The sequence below is a fragment of the Perca fluviatilis genome, chromosome 16 (genome assembly GCF_010015445.1).
Source record: "Perca fluviatilis chromosome 16, GENO_Pfluv_1.0, whole genome shotgun sequence".
Classification (NCBI taxonomy): Eukaryota; Metazoa; Chordata; class Actinopteri; order Perciformes; family Percidae; genus Perca; species Perca fluviatilis.
In genome coordinates, this window is record NC_053127.1 from 4,919,246 (window position 1) to 4,942,290 (window position 23,045).

Sequence of the window (23,045 nt, forward strand, 5' to 3'; positions counted from 1 at the left end):
ACCCATCGCAAACGCTACGGCCCCCAAAAAAGCCGTTTTATTCCGATGAGATAATAATGTGTTAGTCATGCAAATACAAACCATGCTGTTTTCACATCTGGTTGGTGTGCGTTTTGAAGATCGTGGGGTTTTGTCATCCGGCTACATGATGGAATATCACAATTTTCATTTTTCAAATGTTTCTGAAATCTGTCAACATCAAGAAACGAAACCTTATATGTGTGGTCAAAACCCAAATCACTATGCAGATGCTTAGCATAATTCATCTTCTCATCATCACGACCATCTGCTATTTACATAATGTGCCAGGCAGAGAGAAAAGCAGAGATTATCGTTACCAAGCGTTATTCTTGGGGTTATACAAAGCATTACCTTTTTCTGACAATATTTGATCGTAACCAATGCTTCCTAGTTTTCGACGTCTCCCGAACCCCCCTCCCGACATATTAAGCCGCTATTGTCACAATTAATTCTAAAAGAGTCATCGGTCAGTGAATTATCGTTACTCTGCATTGCTTGTGCGACTTGCTCCAGAAATGTGTCTGTGTTATAGCCATCGCCTGAGTTCAACATTGTTTGTGATAGGGACATCTCCGGCTGGCCCCTTAACTCAACATTTAAAACGCTGTCCTGTGTTGCATTGCCCAAAGCCCTCGCTATTAAATCTGTTAAGGTGCTATACACCCTTTCAGGAACACTACCGATATCAGTCAAATCAATATTTCGCGAATTCGAATGCTTGGCGAAATTCAGCAGCATTAAAAGGGTATCTGTCTGGATGCTATTTCGGATGTTACCTTAGAAAGCGCGACCACACTGCACACCACCCTGAGGATTTTCTGTGGGTGATGGAGGGTACTATAAGCGCTGTAGGACGGTTGGGGACCGGTCTGTTCATCTGTACAGGATCGTTTTGACTGGCTGAACACTCGGAAAACATGCAGGTCTCTTATTACTCTGATCTATGTCTGGGGGTCTGTATTTGATGATTGTGTAGCGTCTGTATTGGACGGTGTATTGCTGGAATACACGTCTGAAGGACCATTATGTGACAACTGTTCGGGGGACGGACTATCTAATTCTTGTGTTTTTCTCACTGTTGCTTCACTTTACCAGCTTAGCACTAGGCATAAGATTGGGCCCAGGCTCGAATATTTTGGCATGTATAGCACACAAACGTGCAAAATCCTCAGGAGTTGCTTACTGCTCTTGTGTAATCGTCCTCGCATGGCCATTCTAGTTCCTCGTCACTACTATCGTCACACACACCTAAGGGTTCAGATTTTTTGTTTTTTGGGTGGCGGTGGCATTTTTTTTTTTTTTTTTAAATTTTTTTTATATTGTACACAAACTATAGCCTGTTTTTTTACTGTGGGGCATATTCATAGCCTTTTAAGGCATACTATCATAGGTACAATAAGCGTATTGAGAGCGCGGCCACGGATTGGCCCGCTGGTGCCAAAACCTGTGACCAAATCAACCAAATGCGTGTTAGCTCTGACCTGGCTGGCCAGCGTTGTTCGAGTCTGTGACCAAACCAGTCAATTGTGTGTTAGCTGTTTGCAAGACATCTAATTTATTCATAAGAGCATCGTTTTGTTTTTCGTAATTCGGCTAATTCTGATTGTATTTGTTTATAATTGCCATCTGCGCAGTTTGTTGAGGTGTAGTGTTGACACAATACTCAAAAAGCTCTTCACCCTGAAGCAATGTCACCTGCTCAGGACCTCCTAGTGCCCCACAGTGTTCAAACTGGTTGTAAGTATTATAATTAGGCACTGCTTGCTTATCAAGGAATGGAACGTTAACCTCTAATACATTTACAGGATTGGTTACTGATGTATTCCCCCTGTTACACTTTTATCGACACCGTTATGACAGAGGTGTGTGGTATGCAGCTGACATAGTCGGATCCTTCCTCTGTGCTATAGATACAGTTAAAGAGGTATGCACCTACATTATATTCAGGGAACACCTGCAAAGATGCCTGACTCGATTGATGGGCTGTAAGTGGTGTCTCTGCTATTCCGGCGTCTTCAGACCCTTCTGCTGTAGCTAGCCGATTTGGTTGAGGGGTGTAGGAGCTGCGCTGTTAGTCCTGTGTCTTCAGAGCCTTCCTCCGGCTTCTCGGCATGGATTGTCTAGAGGTATAACAACATATTTTTCTGGTTAAATAAAGACCCGCAGCACTTACACACACACACACACACAACACACCCACACACAACACAGACACACACCCACACACCTCATCAGATGTCTTTTGTAAAGGGGTGTCCTTTTTTCCCCTCTCAATGGAGTCACCGTGGGGGGTGGTAGGGCTTTGGTGTACTATGTGTGAAATCACACTTAGACGACAACGAAATGCAAGGACTCTAAGTCTTCGGTTGGTCGTTACTTGCTAAAACAAAAGAAGTACCCTTTTTAACAATATATACATTTTATTTAAAAGCTTTTATAACACTATGTAAATATATTCTGCTAGATACAAAGGGTTTCTCACCTCTGCAACTGTGTTAGGATCATAAGATACAGTGGCCGGGTAAGATGAGACCGGAACAAAGGAATGGTTGCGTCTTTTTGGGCGGGAAGCCTTTCTGGTATGGCTCGGGCTGTAATAAGCATTAGATTAGAAATTTTTTTTTTTTTTTTTTTTTTTTTTTTTTTTTTTTAAATACAACACTCTATTTTCATGTTTTTCTTTTCAATTCACCTCAATAGATCTCTTCTTAGATCCCTTCTTAGGCTTGTTTAGACATCCGTTTCTGCTCCATGGGGGTGGCTGTGTGAAATCGTCCTCAGGCGTCAAATACAATGAAACTAAGTCTTCCGTAGCCTTTAGTTGCTAAAACAAAGGAAAGGTCTTTTTAACAACATATACATTTTATTTAAAAAGCTTTTATAACACATGTAAATATATTCTGCTAGATACAAAAGGGTTTCTCACCTCTGCAACTGTGTTAGGATCATAAGATACAGTGGCGGGTAAGATGAAACCGGAACAAAGGAATGGTTGCGTTTTTGGGCGGAAGCCTTTCTGGTATGGCTCAGGCTGTAATAAGCATTAGATTAGATGCATTAGATTATTTTTTTTATACAACACAGCATTTTACCGTTTTTCTTTTCAACTCACCTCAATAAATTGCTTCTTATGCTTACGATGGTGAACGTTTTTAGGGGTAGCAGCTTTCACAGAGAGTGTTAGAAGCACACGGCCTTTAATCATGGTTGATTTCAGCCCTATGTGCTATCGAGTAGCCATCACCCTTACGGATCCTTTGTTCAGGAACGGATTGTCTAGACACAGAATATATATATATATTAGAGGACTAGAAACACGGTGATAAATTAAATAGTAATAAATATTACAGCCTGAAAGAGATAAATAGCCCCATAAATACCTGTTTCCAACGTTCTTATTCCTTATTAGAAGGACCTTTTGTTTTATGTTCTGGTGTGTTGGGGTCTGTAGGATCGGGCTACACAGTCTCTTTTTTAAAAAAAAAAACAAAAAAAAAATTAATGAAAACACAGTACTAAATCAATTAATGCTGTAGTGTATAATATATTTATAGGTTTTACCTTGTGGTATAAGTGTTTCATCAACTAACACAGCCACATTGTCCCAGCTCTTTGTAAAATCACCTAATGACGCAAACTGCATTATACAACAAAAAAAACTTTTAAGTCACAAATGACTGAATGAATTAAACACCTTACAAATAAGCTTTTTTTTTTTACCATTACCAAACGCAGCCATTTCTGTAGAAACGAATCCTCTTTTCTTCAGAGGTCTTTGTTGAGGAAGCCTGAGAAAACGAGGGAAAATTTTAGCTAGCACCTTAGCGCTAAAACTCGCAGGTAAAAGTGAGCAGTCAGCCTTGAAAACAAGGGGTTTTTAAACACCACAAACCACCCCCTTTATGACGATTTAACACCCACAACAATAGACCTCACATTTACAAGCTAACCACTGGGCTAACACGGTTTTTACTATCGTCATATGGTACAACCACCCCGCTTACCAACACACGGTCAAAGTTTTAGCTAATTCATGAATGACTGAATGAATTAAATATCTTTGAACATCCTTAAACACGCGAAGAGGTGCTTTTAAATTTACTTACCACTAGTAGGTATTGCTGAAAAACGAAACACCTCGGTTGCTTTCACCAAGAAGAATTAAAAAGTGAAACTCCAGAGGTTTTTTTTTTGATGAGGAAAACGTGGTAGCTATCTAGCTAGCTACCAGACTAGCTAGAAAAAGCATCTAAAAAAGAGACAGCTAGCATGAAACAAGGGGTTTTAAACAGTGCACTGCTGAAAAAAGGATCCCTTCTTTTTTTTTTTTTTTTTTTTTTTTTTTTTTTTTTCCTCACAAAAAAAAGAACAACTCACTGGTATTGATTGTGGAAAAACGTGGTAGTAAGCTAGCTAGCTAGGTATTGCTGAAAAACGAAACACCTGCGTTGCTTTCACCAAGAAGAATTAAAAAGTGAAACTCCAGAGGTTTTTTTTTTGATGAGGAAAAACGTGGTAGCTATCTAGCTAGCTACCAGACTAGCTAGAAAAAAGCATCTAAAAAGAGACAGCTAGCATGAAACAAGGGGTTTTAAACAGTGCACTGCTGAAAAAGGATTTTTTTCCCTTTTTTTTTTTTTTTTCTTTTTTTTTTTTTTTCTTCCCACAAAAAAAGAACAACTCACTGGTATTGATTGTGGAAAAACGTGGTAGTAAGCTAGCTAGCTAGCAGAAAAGCTAAAAAGTGTGCAGACCCCCCAGGTAGCCGACAGAGTGACCTCATTCGGGCGGGGGGGAGGCCGCCTCAGCTCAAGGCCACAAGACCCTCGTTGCAGGGAGGCGCACGATCACGACACACCGGGTCATCACATCCGCTAGATGCACTACCATATTCGGCCACTAGATGGCGCTCGCGGGTGCCGACGTCGACCGCGACGTCATCACATCCGCTAGATCGCGGCGGAGCGTCGACATTAGATGCACTAACATATTCAGCCACTAGATGGCGATCGCGAGTAACGAATCGCAGACGCGCCATCACGCACGCGCATATCATCAGTTGGCATGGCAGGTTTGCGTGTGCGCGTGTGATGACGTCCACACATCGCCGCAAAACCGCCATCTTTATACTACTGCTAGCTGACATGCTCTACATCTGAGCTACTGAGCATGTGCGAGTGCAGTCAAAGATAGTAGTGAAGAAGAAGATGAAAAGAGGTCTCACTCTGTAGCTAAAACAGAAACCAGGTGAAAAGAGGATCTGCAGCAGTGAGAGAGAGCTGTGCAGTACAACAAAAATATGGTGTTTTTTGAAAATTAAACCATGTAAACCTATTCTGGTACAACCTTAAAATACAGTTATGAACCTGAAAATGAGCATAATATGGGCGCTTTAATATTCTGACAAAGCTGTTTACATTGCTAATGTTTGCATGAATAGGATTTGTTAAAGTTTGTTAAAGTTTTCCAGCAGTGGAGGACTTGTTAGACCCTTTGCGATGTTTGTGCATATCCAAAAACCTGTTTATATATTATATAAGTCTTTCATAATGTTTAAAAGTAGCTGTTTCTCCTTCTTTTCTTTTTTGGCTGTGCATCTCTACCTCAGCCCCGCAAACTGTGGGCTGGTTGGTTTGTGTCCAACAACCATGACAACGCACAGAGCTGAACGTGAGCAGTAAACAGGCAAGAGGCTGTAAACTGTCACAATCTGCAGTTAAAACCCTGATTAAGATGCATATCTCGAATGCGCTGTATACATGTCCAAACGATGCTTCTACAACCTATATCACACGTCTTATTCGGAAAATGTTAAATTCAGAAAAAGGCCTGATTCGGAACAGAATATGCTGTTTACAAGACCTATCTATTTTGGAATATTGTCATATTCAGAAGAATAGTGGAATATTGTAATAGTGTGGATGTAAACATACTAAATGTGTCACAGAAGAGCTTATGAATAGTAAAGAATAATTAGTAGTGAGTAAGTAAGTAGTAAACAGAACTTGTAAGCAGCTTGTTGATTTGAATAGTGATTTTGTCTTAGCTAATGAATATTAATTAGCCCCACGTTGAAATTGTGTCTATAAAACGTTATGACAGAGATCCTGATAGATTCTGGTGGATAGTATCAGCAGAGAGAGGGCAGGTGAGGATGAAAGACTGAGAAACAAGAAACACTTGAAGGCTGTATTACTAACCTGCAAGCAACTATTTATTCACAATATTTATTACCTGTGGCTCTGACATCATTTAGTTGTTTTCAGGTTAATGGAAAACTACACCTACAACAGCTACACACTCCAACTGGAGGGGTTAACTGTTTCTAAAGAGTCTACGTACCCTGTCTTTCTCTTTTTCTTTTTCTCCTACCTGTTCATAATGATTGCAAATGTAGGTATTGCTGTTCTGGTTTTCATTGACACAAATCTTCACCAGCCCATGTATGTCCTTTTTTGTAACCTGACCTTAAATGATGTACTTGGAAATTCTATCATGGTGCCTCGTTTGCTTTTAGACATGTTGCGTCCTCCCTCTGAGCGCATCATCAGTTATTATGAATGTGTAGTACAAGCTTTTACAACACATATGTTTGGCACCACTTCCCACACAGTGCTCATGATTATGGCCTTTGACAGATATGTGGCCATCTGCAATCCCCTGCGCTATGCTGCCATAATGACCAACAAAATGGTGATCAAGCTGACAGTTTCTGCCTGGGGACTGGCCTTAGTGTTGGTCGGGATTCTGCTCGGCCTGACCATACGGCTGAACCGATGCAGGACTCTGATCCAAAGTCCTTACTGTGACAATGCTTCACTGTTTAAACTCTCCTGCGAGGATGTGTCTATTAATAATGCCTATGGCCTCGCTTTCACTGTAGTTCTGTTCACAGGTTCTATAGGCTGCATGGTTCTCACCTATACTAAGATTACAGTAGTGTGTCTCACCAGTAATAACAAGTCTTTGAACAGTAAAGCCTTGAAGACCTGCAGCACCCATCTGGTTGTGTATCTGATTATGGCATTTAGTGGAATGTCTAACATCGTTCTGCATCGCTTCCCTCAGTACACAACCTACAGGAAACTCAGTATGATTTTGTTTCATATTATCCCTGGCAGCCTGAACCCCATTATTTATGGTTTGCAGTCCAAAGAGATACGAAGATTCTTGTCCAATTTGAAGTTCAATAAAGTATTACCATCATTGTAAAGAGAATTCAAGACTGTTTCTTTTTGTAAATTAATCAGTGCAGTATATAATGTGGACTAAGGGTTCTCCACTGTACCCCTTTACAAAGACAGAGTGTATATGTATCACCTTTTAAATTGCAGCTCAGTAATAAGGGCTGATCTCTGACAACTGTGGTATTTGGAAAATTGAGATGCAAGGACCATGTACAATCTGTGCGAAAACACCAATCGTGTAATTTCTGGAAAAACACAATAGTTTGATATTAATAACCATAAATTGTGGCAAGAAATGCAAAACCACCTATGTTCTCTTAATTATGTGGCAATAGTATTTTAAACTAAACTCCAAAGCCCAGAATCATTACCTGGGTTAGGGCTAACCTTAACCCGGATTATTTTTATACAAGGCCTATAGCACAATGACCTGAATTATTTCTGGAAAAATAGTAATAGTTTTATCTTTATAACCATATATTAATAAAATGCAAAACCATCTGTGTTCTCTTAATTATGTGGCAATAGTATTTTAAAATAAACTCATAGCTGGAGGGAAAGATGGGACGCCAGGAGAAAATTAGGAATCGTACGTAATGATAAACAAAACGTCATGTTGCTTTATCTTTTTGTGAATCTGATATCATTTTGAATCCTACACATATTAGAGCTACTTTGTTTACAGAAACAAAAAATAAATTAAGAGTTATATTACATTACTTTAAAGGTTATCTATGGAAGATTACTGTAAAAATGTATTTCATTAAAATGAAAAACATTTCATGACTTCTCCAGGCCTAAATTGTTTTAATTTGAAATTCCAGATTTGAATAATTCCATAATTTTGCCAGGTTTTCCATGATTATGGGAACATAATTATATTTTGTCCTTTAAATAAATAGAGGTAACAAAGGTCAGCCCTGAACGGACTTATTAGAGCATTAGCGTCAGAAAATGACTTAACCACAGAAACAATATTTGGGTAATTTACACATACATTGTAGCTTCTTGACAGTTGCAATGGCCAGCATAATAATATCTAAATGTTGCATCACACATTAACTGATGTCATCGCAAATGATTCCCCTGCAGATAAAATCATGTCTATAAAACACTGCAAAAGAGTTCCGGTGGACATTATCAGCAGTGAGAGGAGACACAAGAAAGAGAAGATTGGAATAAGATACACTCTGTGTAAGCACTACCGATCTACATGTTTTCTCACAATTGTCCTACTTTTGTTTTTAAACTTACTACTTTCATGATGAACCTCCAACCAAACAAAACAAATAACCAAAAAGCTATGAACTATCCATAATGGCATATATTCAGTCATACTGATATCTGGGAAAGGCAGCATCTTTCTGTTGTGATCGTTTGCACACTAGTATTGTGATCTCTTGATACCTAAATTGCCAGGACATTACTTGTGACATTTAAAGCATTGTTTGGTTGTTTTCAGGTTAATGGAAAACTACACCTACAACAGCTACACACTCCAACTGGAGGGGTTAATTGTTTCAAAAGAGTCTACCTACCCTGTCTTTCTCTTTTTCTTTTTCTCCTACCTGTTCATAATGATTGCAAATGTTGGTATTGCTGTTCTGGTTTTCATTGACAAAAATCTTCACCAGCCCATGTATGTCCTTTTTTGTAACCTGACCTTAAATGATGTACTTGGAAATTCTATCATGGTGCCCCGTTTGCTTTTAGACATGTTGCGGCCTTCCTCTGAGCGCAAACATCATAATCTTATAATCAATTCCGCTCATGACCATAATGACCAACGCAAAGCCTCTATTTCCAGCCGCGTAGGAGTCAAAGGCCCTGAGTCTGCTCGGTCCTGACTATGCTACGGGCTGAACCGATGCAGGACTCTGATCCAAAGTCCTTACTGTGACAATGCCTCACTGTTTAAACTCTCCTGCGAGGATGTGTCTATTAATAATGCCTATGGCCTCGCTTTCACTGTAGTTCTATTCACAAGTTCAATCGGCAGCACGCTTCTCACCTATACTAAGATTGCAGTAGTCTGTGGGACAAGTAATAACAAGTCTTTGAACAGTAAAGCCTTGAAGACCTGCAGCACCCATCTGGTTGTGTATCTGATTATGGCATTTAGTGGAATGTCTAACATCGTTCTGCATCGCTTCCCTCAGTACACAACCTACAGGAAACTCAGTATGATTTTGTTTCATATTATCCCTGGCAGCCTGAACCCCATTATTTATGGTTTGCAGTCCAAAGAGATACAAAGATTCTTGTCCAATTTGAAGTTCAAGAAAGTATTGCCATCATTGTAAAGAGAATTTAAGAGAGTTTATTTTGTAAATTAATCAGTGCACTATATAATGTGGACTAAGGGTTCTCCACTGTACCCCTTTACAAAGACAGAGTGTATATGTATCACCTTTTAAATTAAAGCTCAGTAATAAGGGCTGATCTCTGACAACTGTGGTATTTGGAAAATTGAGATGCAAGGACCATGTACAATCTGTGCAATAAACACCATCGGTGTAATTTTTGGAAAAACACAATAGTTTTATCTTTGTAACCATATATTGTGGCAAAAAAATGCAAAACCACCTGTGTTCTCTTAATTATGTGGCAATAGTATTTTAAAATAAACTGATAGCTGGAGGGAAAGATGGGACGCCAGGAGAAAATTAGGAATCGTATGTAATGATAAACAAAATGCCATGTTGTTTTATCTTTTTTGTGAATCCATTTTGAAACAAAAAATAAATTAAGAGTTATATTAAATTACATTAAAGGTTATCTGTGGAAGATTACTGTAAAAATGTATTTCATTAAAACAAATAAAATGTCATGACATCTCCAGACCTACATTTTTTTATTTTGAAATTCCAGATTTGAATAATCCCATAATTTTGCCAGGTTTTCCATGATTATGGGAACATAATTATATTTCGTCCTTCAAATTAATATAAAAATACATACAAAAAAAGGTTCGTCATTCATTTTTACTCTTCCAAAACCAGACATGGTTTAGCCAAAACCATACATTTTAGCACACAATTGTAGTGATATTTCATCCACTAAGTGCTGTGACACAAAGCAGACACTGGACAGAAACATGGTCCATGCAAGCATGCGAACATAAATATCAAAGACTGGCTCAGCTGGCACCAGTGCTCGATCCTGGTGAACACACTCAATGTGGGCTCCCATGCACCAGTGGAGGTAACAAAGGTCAGCCCTGAACGGACTTATTAGAGCATTTCTTGGACTACAGTAGTAAACAAACATGCTGTCCGTGTTGGAACGTGTACTTCTATACTTTCTGCACAGACGGAAGATAAAAGGGAACAAATGATGGGATTTGTGTCTGAATGAAGAGTTAAGGAAGTGTCATGCATACATGTTCAGCCAGAGCTTCGTCAAACTGCTCAGCCAGGGTTGTTTTAAATGTAAACGTAAGGGGTCAGCTTTCTCTTGTTGTTTCATGCTATAGAGTTGCAAGCAATTCAGTTCAATTCAATTTATAGTATCAAATCATAACACGAGTTATCTCGAGACACTTTACAGATAGAGTAGGTCTAGACCACACCCTATAATTTACAAAGCCCCGACAATTACAGTAATTACCTCAAGAGCAAGCAGTGCGACAGTGGCGAGGAAAAACTCCCTATTAGGAAGAAACCTGGGACAGACCCAGGCTCTTGTTAGGCGGTGTCTGACGGTGCCGGTTGGGGATGTGATGAACAGTGGCGATAATAGTCACATTAATAATGGAACAGTGACTTCAAATGGTAGTCGCAGTAGTTCATGTTATATCAGGGCGCTGCAGGGCGTTACAAGATTTAGCGTGGCCCAGCAGAGCGTGGGTGGATGTAGCAGGAAGCAGCAGGGTTCAGCAGAATGCAGCATGACATTGCAGGGCACCGCAGAGCTTAGTAGGGAGTGCAGCAGGACCACGGCGACAGCTGCAACCAAGATCTTGGTGCCAAAGTACTCCAAGGAAATACACTGGGTGAAAAAACATAAGGACTCTGGGAAGTAAACTCCCCAGAAGCTATGATTAGTAACAAGCATTTCTGGGACGGGATGCACACAAATAGAAATAGAAAGGGAGAAGAGAGAGCAGCTCAGTGTGTCAAAGGAAGGAATTCCCCCGGCAGTCTAGCACTATAACAGCGTAACTAAGAGAGACAGGTCAAAGCAAGCAGCAACAATCTAGAGTCTAGCTTGACCTGAGCCACAATTTTCAGGTGACACACTCCAGAACACAACAGCGCATTAAATTGACCTTCTCACCTTGCTGTATGATGACAGACACACACACACACACACACACACACACACACACACACACACACACACACACACACTATAACAGTTCTATGTCTTGGGAGTCATTATAATGAATATTATAACTTATATAGTGGAAAAACTATTTTACATTTCTTATTTCATTTAATCTTCTTTTGTCTTTCCTGTGGTGAAATGTGTTGTAAAGTTTGAATGGCTGTTCTCAGTCTCTACTAACTGCTACAGAAATGTGAAATGCTTGTCATAAGCTATCAGTTTTAACCTCATTGCTTGTAACTGCCTATTATGTGAAGATAAACTTTTCATTTTAACATGTTAATGATAAATGGTTATGGCTGTTTGTAGTCTCTTTTAACTGTTACAAAAACATTGCATTGCAATGACAAACAAGAGCAGCCCAAATCCTGCACAGTAAAACCAAAGTCCAGCATCAACATCTTCTAGGTCTAGGTTCAGGTGATGAAAAACCAATCAGACCAGTATTTTTTAAGTTGTATGCATGGATACAATCAACAGAGATGGGAAGTAACGAAGTACAAATACTTTGTAACTGTACTCAAGTACATTTTCAGATATTTACTATTTATTTTTGTGCCGACTTTTTACTTTTAGTCCTTACATTTTTAAAATGAATATCGGTACTTTCTACTCCTTACATTTTACAAAATTGGCTCGTTACTTTAGTTTCAAATAATTTCAGTGGAGTTTATCGTTATTGTTTTTCGCGTCATCAATACCGAATTCAACAGGTCCCACTCCGTGCAACACAGACACTCCTGTTCGGTGGCCATAGCTTCACAATGTCTGCAGATACACCACCAGTCTCCCGAAGTACGAGGCTGTGTTGCAGCATTGACTACCGGTAGCTCTCTCTCTCTCGTAGCCCTTTCACGGAGCTCCCGCAGCTCTTCGTTCACCAAACTGTCTGTACACTTACAATGTTCTCAATGCTTCACTTGACATTTAGGGACCCTCATAATGCTACCGTTGAAGTTTGGTGATATTTCGAGCCTTTTAGTGGTATAAATAGCGATTTGTTTTTACTTCCCTGTGCCCCGAATAATTCGCGTCGTAAGCTAATCAGCGGTCCACGCGCTTCTTTTAAGCTACAAACGCATTGGATTAGCATGAAAACATGTCCCAGAGAACGATCGAGTGGGTACACATCTTTTATTAAACCCTACGTTCGTTTTTGCGCCAGAATCGCCTTTAACCCTTGTGTTGTCCTTCGGTCCCAGTGACCGAAGGACAACACAAGGATTATGTACTCCGTTTACTTTGTTGAGAATTGCTCTCTAAATAAGGGTTAATACAGCACCTTAGTTCTTGTTTGTACAGCATTTTGGTCAGCTTAAACTGTGTTTAAATGTGTTCTAGAAATAAACTTTACTTACTTACTTTACAAGAAACAGGGTTTAGAGAGCAATTCTCAACAAAGTAAAGGGAAGTACATAATCCTTGTGTTGTCCTTCGGGTCACTGGGACCCGAAGGACCACACAAGGGTTAAGTCCTCTAATATTTCCTCATTTATGTCATAAACACATCCATGATTCATGGAAATGTTGTGTAAAACAAGGTAATGTTTTTCCTTGTATTTATGTATGGTTTACAAAAATGGGAACTGCTGGGTCCGTGAGATGAATGCAGTGCATGCTGAAGAATGTGTCCTAGGGGTGTGCAAAAAAATTTATTCACATTTGACACACTGGGAATCGTTTTTTTTAAATTGAGAATCGTTCTTTAATTGAAAATTGATTTTTAATCAAAAATTGATTTTGAATTGAATATTGAGCCTTAAAATCGAGATTGAATCGAATCGTGACATTTTCTGAATCGTGCACCCCTAGTGTGTCCCATCATTCCTATTACTCTGGTCATTCACGTTACTGTGATTCATTTGATAAAAAAACTGTTAAAATGACAATTCCAAGTTTTGCCATTGTAATGTAAGCGATATGTTATTTTTGTTATTTCTCTTGTGAAAATATATATTTTTTTAAATTGATATGTCATCACACTCTAACATTAAGATGTTATTGGTCATTTGAATGACAAATATAATATCAAAAGCCCTATTCGCACGGGATAAGTATTACCTGGTGATCTCCAGTCATTTGTAATAATTGCGGAGGTTCTCTGTGATCTTAATCCAGTGCGAATCGGTCATGTCTGTAATTTGTAAAGTAATAATTCCCCCGCAAATGACCTACCATATTTCGCTGAAAACTGAGGTCCTGTGATAATATTAGTCCTGTGATTTGGGGTCTAATTGGCTGCATTGTCAATTATAAATGAAAAGTTTTGACATCATATCCGGGGGATAATGTCTGTAAATTTGAGTGAAATACAGATTTCAGTTAACCCGTGTGAATGCGCCAGACGAAACACAGCCGTGTGGGGGTAATTTCTAAACTACAAGAGGTCCCCTGGTAATACTAGTCCTGTGCGAATAGGGCTAAAGAAAACAAATCAAAAATCTGAAGTAATCCCAGTGAAAAGAGGGACTAAAATACTGCTCGTATAACATATTACATATTTCTTATTGAAATTATAGTATATAGTGACACTTGTGTCTGTAACAGGTCTGACGTAAATATCAAAATATGAAGTAGATGAACAATTAACATAAAAAATTAAAGCTGCGAGCAGCGATGGACGGGCCCTCGTGCCTCGGTGCATGTTGGGGTTACCGGAGGACGCCGCTCCTTGCGACCGTGCATTCGCGCGGCACTCAGACGCCGCAAATCGTCACCAATGAAAAGGGAACTCCCCGCCGAGTTCAACGATACCTCACACAAGACTCTACGTCATACGGTTCATTAGCGGTGAAAAGGGGCGTGGCTAAAGCATAGGGGGCGGGTCAAACCATCACCAATTAAAAAGGAAGTCTCTGCTGATTTCAATGATACCTCACACAAGACTCTATATTAAACGGGTCATTAGTCATAAAAGGGGGCGTGGCCTAAACATAGGGGGCGGGCCAAACCATCACCAATGAAGAAGGAAGTCTCTGCTGAGTTCAATGATACCTCACACAAGGGTATACTTTAAACGGTTGAAACGTTATGAAAGGGGGCGTGGCTTAAGCATAGGGGGCGGGCCAAACCATCACCAATGAATAAGGCAGTCTCTGCTGAATTAAATGACATCACACACAATACTCTACATTAAACAGTTCAAATGTTATGAAAGGGGCGTGGCCTGAGTAAGTGGGCGTGGTCATATTACAGGGGCTGGCTCAGTATCACATGTAGACCACACATTCTAAGTTTCATGTAAATCGGATGATGTTTGTCATATAAGGCAGATTTCCTGTGGCCGGCGCTATGACCAAAAGTCAATTTTGGCCTGTAGGGGTCCTCAGGCCTGGACCCTCTTTATTTGTGAGAAATTTCGGGCAGATACGACAACGTACACTCAAGTTACAACAACTTCTTTGTTCATTGCTAAACACTCAAAATGGCCGCCACGCCACGCCCACACCGTCTGACGAAAAGTTTTTCTTTTAATAACTTTTCATCGTTAAGGTGTTGGGATGGTACAGACCAAGTTTGAAGTCCATCGGATGAAATCTGTAGGAGGAGTTCGTTAAAGTATAGCACCTTGAACTTTAGGCCTACTTCCTGTTGCCACTAGGGGCGCTATGACTTTAAGTAAATATCGGCCTTTATTTGTCCTCAGGGTTGGACTCTTATGGATCCTGAAAGGTTTCGAGGTAATCGGACAACGTATACTCGAAGTTACACCCACTTCCTGTTTCGCGCGAAAGCGCACAAAATGGCGCCCTGCCATGGCCTAATGCGCCGAAAAGATTTTTTTTTTTAACAACTTTTCATCTTTAACTTCTTAAGATGGCACAGACCGAGTTTGAAGTTGATCGGATGAAATCTCTAGGAGGAGTTCGTTAAAGTACGACATGTGGAAATGGCCAAAATCGCACTAATTTCGAACATTGAAATCAAAATGGCGGACTTCCTGTTGGGTTTAGGGTATGGCTCTAATGAAGTTTTTGTACATCTTGACATGTTACATATGTGTACCAAGTTTCTTGAGTCTACGTTAAACACACTGCAGGGGCTCAATTTTCTTAACTTTCTAGGCGCCTAGCGAGCCATTTTTGTGCCTATTCCCGAACCCCTTAAAATAATAAATTTTCACCAGACTTGATGCGACCGCCAAATTTGGTGAGTTTTTGAATATTTTAAGGCCCTCAAAAAGCCAATTCATTTGACGGGAAAAGAAAGAAAAATTAAAGTGCGCGAAGCGGCGATGACGGCCCCCGCCTCCGCGCGCCGCGGGGTTACGGGCGGACGCCGCTTCTTGCGTCCCGGTAATCGCGCGGCACTCGGACGCCGCAAATCGTCACCAATTAAAGGGAACTCCCGCCGAAGTTCAACGATACCTCACACAAGACTCTAAGTCATACGGTTCATTAGCTGTGAAAAGGGGCGTGGCTAAAGCATAGGGGGGGTCAAACCATCACCAATTAAAAAGGAAGTCTCTGCTGAGTTCATTGATATCTCACACAAGGGTATGCCTTAAACGTTTCAAATTTTATGAAAGGGGCGGGGCTTAAGCATAGGGGGCGGGTCAAACATCACCAATTAAAAATGAAGTCTCTGCTGAGTTCAATGACACCTCACACAAGACTCTACCTTAAACGGTTCAAATGTTATGAAAGGGCGGTGGCCTGAGTAAGTGGGCGTGGTCATATTATAGGGGCTGGCTCAGGATCACATGTAGACGACACATTATAAGTTTCATGTAAATCGGGTGATGTTTGTCATATAAGGCAGATTTCCTGTGGCGCGGCGCTATGACCAAAGTCAATTTTGGCCTGTAGGTGTCCTCAGGCCTGGACCCTTGTCCATCGTGAAAATTCGGGCAGATAACGACAACGTATACCACAAGTTACAACAACTTCTTTGGTCATCGCTAAACACTCAAAATGGCCGCCACGCCACGCCCATACACCGTCTGACGAAAAGTTTTTCTTTTAATAACTTTTCATCGTTAAGGTGTTGGGATGGTACAGACCAAGTTTGAAGTCCATCGGATGAAATCTCTAAGGAGGAGTTCGTTAAAGTATAGCACCTTGACTTTTAGGCCTACTTCCTGTCGCCACTGGGGCGCTATGACTTTAAGTAAATATCGGCCTTTATTTGTCCTCGGGGTTGGACTCTTATGAATCCTGAAAAGTTTCGAGGTAATCGGACAACGTACACTCGAAGTTACACCCACTTCCTGTTTCGGCGGCGAACGCGACAAAATGGCCGTCCTGCCATGGCCCACGCCCTATGACGAAAAGTTTTTCTTTTAACAACTTTTCATCTTTAACATCTTAAGATGGCACAGACCGAGTTTGAAGTTGATCGGATGAAATCTCTAGGAGGAGTTCGTAAAGTAACGGCATGTGGAAATGGCCAAAATCGCGACTAATTTCGAACTTTGAGATCAAAATGGCGGACTTCCTGTTGGGTTTAGGGTATGGCTCTAATGACGTTTTTTGTACATCTTGACATGTTACATATGTGTACCAAGTTTCGTGAGTCTACGTTAAACACACTGCAGGGGCTCAATTTTCTTAACTTTCTAGGGGGCGCTAGCGAGCCATTTTTGTGCGCCTATTCCCGAAACCCTTAAAATACGTAAATCTTCACCAGACTTGATGGGACCGCCAAATTTGGTGAGTTTTTGAATATATTAAGCCCCTCAAAAAGCCAATTCATTTGACGGGAAAATAATAATCCTTCCGTTTCATTAGGGCCTTCGCCGCTGTTGGCGCTCGGGCCCTAAATATACGATCAAAAAATGGTGATTCAATGTTAGTTCATATTTTAATTTTCCTATTTGAAAAGGCACAGAAATATTTTTTTTTATAACTGAACCCAGCCATCACACACGCGCCCGCCACATCCCGACCACCCACCACCACAAGTAAATTCTCAACCTGTGTTGTTGAGATTGTTGACAGGTGCAATCACCAGCTTAGGGATTTTTTCATATTGCATCAGACATTGACTGACGTCATCCCAAATGTTTCCCCTGCAGATAAAATCGTGTCTACAAAACACTGCAAGCGAGATCTGGTCGTTATTAGCAATGAGCAGGAGACACAAGAAAGATAAATCAACAGATTGGAACAAGAGACTCTCAGGGTAAGCATTACTGTTCTACATGTTTTGTCACATTTTAAAACTTTATTTTTACATTGTTACTGCTTTCATGATGTACTTGCAAACCAAAAAAACCTGTAAACTGTGCACACTGGGATGTATTCAGTCATATCGATATTTGGGAATGGCAGCATGTTTCTGTTGTGACCGTTTGCACACTAGTATTGTTAGTGTTGTGGAACTTGATATTGCTGTTGCGGTTTCCTTTCACCATTATTTCTGCATCAGTAATTTACAATTTTGCAAGAGTTTGATCTTCACTCCCTTTGTTTTTGAGTACACTTTTAGTGCTGCTACTTGTTTTATTTTTACTTTGGTACATTTTTACATGTAATAGCGTGTTTTTCTATTGTGGGGTTACTATTTCCACTCATGTAAAGCCTTTGAGTACTTTGTCCATCTACTGTTGTGACTGAAAGGATAAAAAGCGCCTTCATATTGCTCAAAAATGTTGTCTTCATAGCAGTGTGTGTTATTCTTTTGTTATAGAATTTACATTTTTACCAGTTGGGGTTATTGCAGCATGTAAAGTATATCATTAACTATTTCCCTCTCTCTCTCTCTCTCTCTCCCTCTCTCTCTCTCTCTCTCTCTCTCTCTCTCTCTCTCTCTCTCATTTTTATTTCTGTATAGCTCAGATGGAAAACTATACATACAACAGCCTCACTCTTCAGCTCGAGGGGTTAATGGTCACCAAGACTAACAAGTACCCTGTCTTCTTTTTTCTGCTCTTGGCCTATGTGTTCATCTTAACTGCCAACGTGGGCATCGTGATCTTGATATGGATGGATAGAAGCCTCCATCAGCCGATGTATCTCCTCTTCTGTAACCTGTCGATAAATGATGTCATGGGAAACTCTCTCCTGGTTCCACGGGTGCTCGCAGACATCCTGGTGCCCCCCTCTGAGCGCATTATTCACTACTATGAGTGTCTGATGCAAGCTTTTACCACACATATGTTTGGCACCAACGCACACACAGTGCTCATGGTTATGGCCTTTGACAGATATGTGGCCATCTGTAACCCCCTGCGATATGCTACGATAATGAACGGCAAAATGGTGATCAAGCTGACAGTTTCTGCCTGGGGAGTGTCCTTTGTTTTGGTGGCCATTCTGCTCGGTCTAACCATACGGCTGAACCGATGCAGGACTCTGATCACAAACCCTTTCTGTGATAATCCCTCGCTCTTTAAACTCTCCTGTGAGGATGTGTTCATCAATAACGTCTATGGCCTTGCTTTCACTGTCGTCCTGCTCTCGTCCTCTATATGCAGTATAATTCTCACATATTCTAAAATCACAGCAGCCTGTCTGACTAGTAACAGCAAATCTTTGAACGGTAAAGCCTTGAAGACCTGCAGCACTCATCTGTGCCTGTATCTGATCATGCTTGTCACTGGGCTGATCCCCATCGCCCTTCATCGCTTCCCCCAGTTCCCAGAGTACAGGAAGATTGTAGCCATTCTTTTTAACGTTGTTCCCGGCAGCCTCAACCCTGTTATCTATGGGCTGCAGTCCCAAGAAATACTCAAGTGTTTGTCAAAACTATTCCACCTTAAAAGAGTTAAACCATCATATTAAATCTAGAGGTTTTTTTTTTCAAACATGAAAATTGTAAAATGATGTTCCTTTCTTTATTTTCAGCTGTGTGAGGTAACATGTGAAGTCAACAATTGATGAATTTAACAGTGAACAATGTATGATGATAACAGCAATCACAAATATTGACCCAAACCATTAACCCTACAAAAAGTAGGAATGTTACATGTGGCATTTGATTCAAAAGAGAAGCTGTTTATTCAGAGAATGAAATGTAAAAGGAGGGCAATGCGGACACAACATGTGCACTATGTGATGGATGTGAGATTTTACGCACTCCTGTTTGTGTTTATGCAATTAAAGATCTTGGAAGCGTTCTGTCAGATAATGTCAGATAAATTCAGGTTTGCAGTGTATGTGTGAAAGGGACTTACGTTTACTTTTATGTATTTTCTCTGCTCTAAATTTCCTACCTCAGTGGTAACAATAAGAAACTGTGATAGATGAAAATTGTAAAACCAAGTTGATTCTGTATTTTCCGATATTTTGTTTAAAATATTAAAGTTTTTCCAAAATGTGACTTATTTCCTGTTATTTACTTTTATAAAGAAGGCTTTTTTGGTATAACTGTAAATATAATAATCAAAATCATGAAATTCATTTTTTTTTTTTCATTTATTTTTTATTTCGAACAAGAATATATATGTATATATATATATATATATATATATATATATATATATATATAAACACACACACACACACACGTACATACACATACATACAGTTCTTACACACACATATATACATACACATACATACTATATAACTATAACTATTAATTAAATGTCCGTAGCAAGCCACCAAAGGAAAAAGAACAATATCTGTACAGTGTTACAAATAATATAAAAAATACTATTACAATTAATTGAGGATTTAAAGGTGCTCTAACCGATGTCACGTGTTTTTTAGGCTACAATATTTTTTGTCACATCAGCAAACATCTCCTCACTATCCATGAGCCTGTCCCCTGAAAACAATGTAAAACAATGTGGTCTCTGTAGACTGCACTACGACACAGAACAAACAGTGTTCCAGCCAATAACCGACAACAAGGAGTATGGCTGAGCCTACAGAGACTACAAAATAAAACAGGAAACAGAAGCATCAACATCCACAAGGATGAAAACAGGGTAACACGCAACAGAGAACACAAGAGACAGAAAACCAGGAACCAGGGAATGAATTAACACAATAAAAACAGGAAAGACTGTAACAGACAACCTAAACAGAAGGTACAATTAATGAGAGGTAGAGATTATTAAGATGTCTATAGTTTATAGAAGATCTCACAAAAGTACAAAGAAAGTGAGTAGGTTTACATGCACACCAATATTCCACTATTATTCTGAAAATGTCAATACTCTGAATTTGATTTAGGGCATGTAAACAACATATTCCAGGTTGGATATTCAGAATAAGAACTTTTTCCGAATATAGCACTTTCCGATTAAGACATGTGGAGTATTCCGGTATTACCGTAATTCCTCAAATAAAAACCAGTAGTCAATTAAAAGCCAGTACATTTACAGTGTTCAAACTGACACAATCGGTGGTGTTTGATTAATCCCGACCAAAATTGCTTTCTTGCCCTTCTGGCTGTTGAGTTTTGCAAATGTTTCTTAAAAAATGAATGATCTCTGTCCACTGGAATGCTATGGCTTTTCATTTAAAACAGTTTATGTAAAACAATTATACTCATCAAACAGATGGAATGAGAAATGAAGGCCTGCCTCTAATAAAAGCCTGCTTCAAATACAAGCCTGGTACCTTGAGGAATTACGGTATTCAGGTTTTAGAGGCATTCTTTGGACATGTATACAGCATATTCAGAATATGCGTCTCAATCAGGGTGTTTACCACAGTTTATGCCCAGTTTACCACAGTTTACGGCCTCTTGCCTGTTTACGTCTTGTGGTCAGCTCTGCGCGTTGCTATGGTTGCTGTAAAAGAAACAACCAGCCGACAGTTTGCAAGGCTGCAGACCCGATAAGAAGGAGAAACACAGCTACTTTTAAACATTATCAAAGAATTGGATACCAACAGGTATTGGGATATGAGCTGACCTTTTTAAGAAGCCGGTTGAAGGAATGAAAGAGGGACGCTGTGTTCACACGCTATAACAAGTCATCATTAGCTGGAACACTTTGAAAAAATTGTATTTTGCACGGCTGCATGTAGACGGGAAAATTAGTGGATTATACACGTTCATTAGCCATGTAAACAGCTCAGAATATTGTCTTTTTCAGAATAACAGCAACAACTGGAACGCCCAACTGGAGGGAAAACACTCTCTGCTCTCTGTTTACTTGTATTGCGTGAAGGTTTCCTCCTCGTCATTTCCGTCTGCTAGCAAACAACAGAAAAATGCCCAAAAGCTGCTGTGTGGTGATATTCATTACCAAAAGGGTTAACAACCCATGACTCACGCTGCCAAACCGGAAAAACTGATCTTTTATGAGACAAAAGTGGATCTTTTACCCTGTAGCACGTTGAGATTTGTTTCAAATATAAAGTGCGTTTTAAATAAAATGTATTATTATTATTATTGTTATTATTATTACTACAGACATGAGGAATCAGCAGAGAGAATGGGAATACTGTGGGATCCTGACAGTAAGTTAACGTTATGTCCGATGTTAAGCAGGTTAGCTTAATTTACAGATGTGTAGTTAGCCTAAAACAGACATTTGGATATTTGACTTGGTATCTAAATGCTTGCTGCAAACTTAACGCTGGACATAATGTTAGCTTAGTGTCGGAATCCCACAGTCTTCCCATTCTCCCTGCTGATTCCTCAAGTCTGTACAGTACCCATTTTTGTCCTAATAAAACCTCAGTTTTTTGGGTTGGCAGCTTATAAAACTTAAGTCATGGGTTATTTACCGTGTTGGTAGTGAATATTACCACACCTGTTTTGGTGGAACATGTACTTGTCAGATTGGACAGCTAGTCTAGCTAGCTACAACTCGCTCTCACTCCCAACTGGTAAAATATGGACGCTTGGTCATTGGCTGTCAGCGTCAGATACGACGCAAAAAAAGAGTACTAAGAGCGACAACGGTAGCGAGTAATATGAAAGCCCAAGATTCCACGTGGGGAGGCTGCTTTTAGTGGTGGATGGGTCAAACAACACAGGAGACCAGGGTTTGTGTCCCGCGTGTCACTGAAACGTGCATTTTATAACCCCACCCACCATCTTTTCCTAAGCCCAAATGTTGCGTTTTTCTTTTCCTAACCTTAACTGTCCTGTTCATCTTTTCCTAAACCAAACTGTCCTGTTCTTGTCCCGTGTGTCATACACGTACCTTTTATAGGCCCACCCATGATCCTTTCCTTAACCTAACTGCGTCAAAAGTGAGGCCAATAGTCCCGAACCAGCATTTAGATAAAGCTTGTTTTGATCTGATGCTAAAGGAGACTTTTAGAATCAATAACAACGCCAAAGGCACCTGACCAAGTGCCTGTATTTTATGCAATGGGTGTGAGAATGTGTCTGGATTTACCCTGCAGAGATCTGAGGAGCAGTTAACCATAGTCCTCATGAATCCAGTTTAGAACGCCAACACAAAGAAAGAGGAAGTTGACGGATATCCGGCCTAAATGAGGGACATCTGGTGGAAACTCCAATGACCCCTTCAGAAAGCTTGCAAGGATGAAGAGATGGTCCGCTGGTCCATGGCGAGGAAGGAATCTGCATTGCTCCTCCTGTTTCTGAGGTTCGTCCCTTCGCCAAATAGACTAATTTATTGTCATTTATTTATTT

The 23,045-nt window shown here is 40.0% G+C and overlaps 2 protein-coding genes and 1 pseudogene across 3 annotated transcripts; all 3 read left to right on the plus strand.

Annotated features, from left to right (window-relative positions):
• The first annotated feature begins 6,291 nt into the window (after positions 1-6,291).
• Positions 6,292-7,233, plus strand: LOC120544272 (olfactory receptor 146-like). Its single transcript, XM_039777914.1, has one exon. The coding sequence runs from the start codon at positions 6,292-6,294 to the stop codon at positions 7,231-7,233; it is 942 nt and encodes a 313-aa protein (XP_039633848.1).
• A 1,441-nt stretch (positions 7,234-8,674) lies between these two features.
• Positions 8,675-9,511, plus strand: LOC120544273 (annotated as a pseudogene).
• Positions 9,512-17,553: 8,042 nt separating this feature from the next.
• LOC120575618 (olfactory receptor 52D1-like) lies at positions 17,554-19,735 on the plus strand. 2 transcript variants are annotated; one of them, XM_039826427.1, is made up of 2 exons: positions 17,554-17,660; positions 18,312-19,735. In XM_039826427.1, exon 2 carries the CDS (start codon positions 18,317-18,319, stop codon positions 19,259-19,261), a length of 945 nt encoding a protein of 314 aa, XP_039682361.1. In that variant the 5' UTR covers positions 17,554-17,660; positions 18,312-18,316; the 3' UTR covers positions 19,262-19,735. The 2 variants fall into 2 exon arrangements, with proteins under 2 accessions (XP_039682361.1, XP_039682362.1); XM_039826428.1 differs by having other exon boundaries at positions 17,612-17,660; positions 18,317-19,735.
• Positions 19,736-23,045: the final 3,310 nt, after the last annotated feature.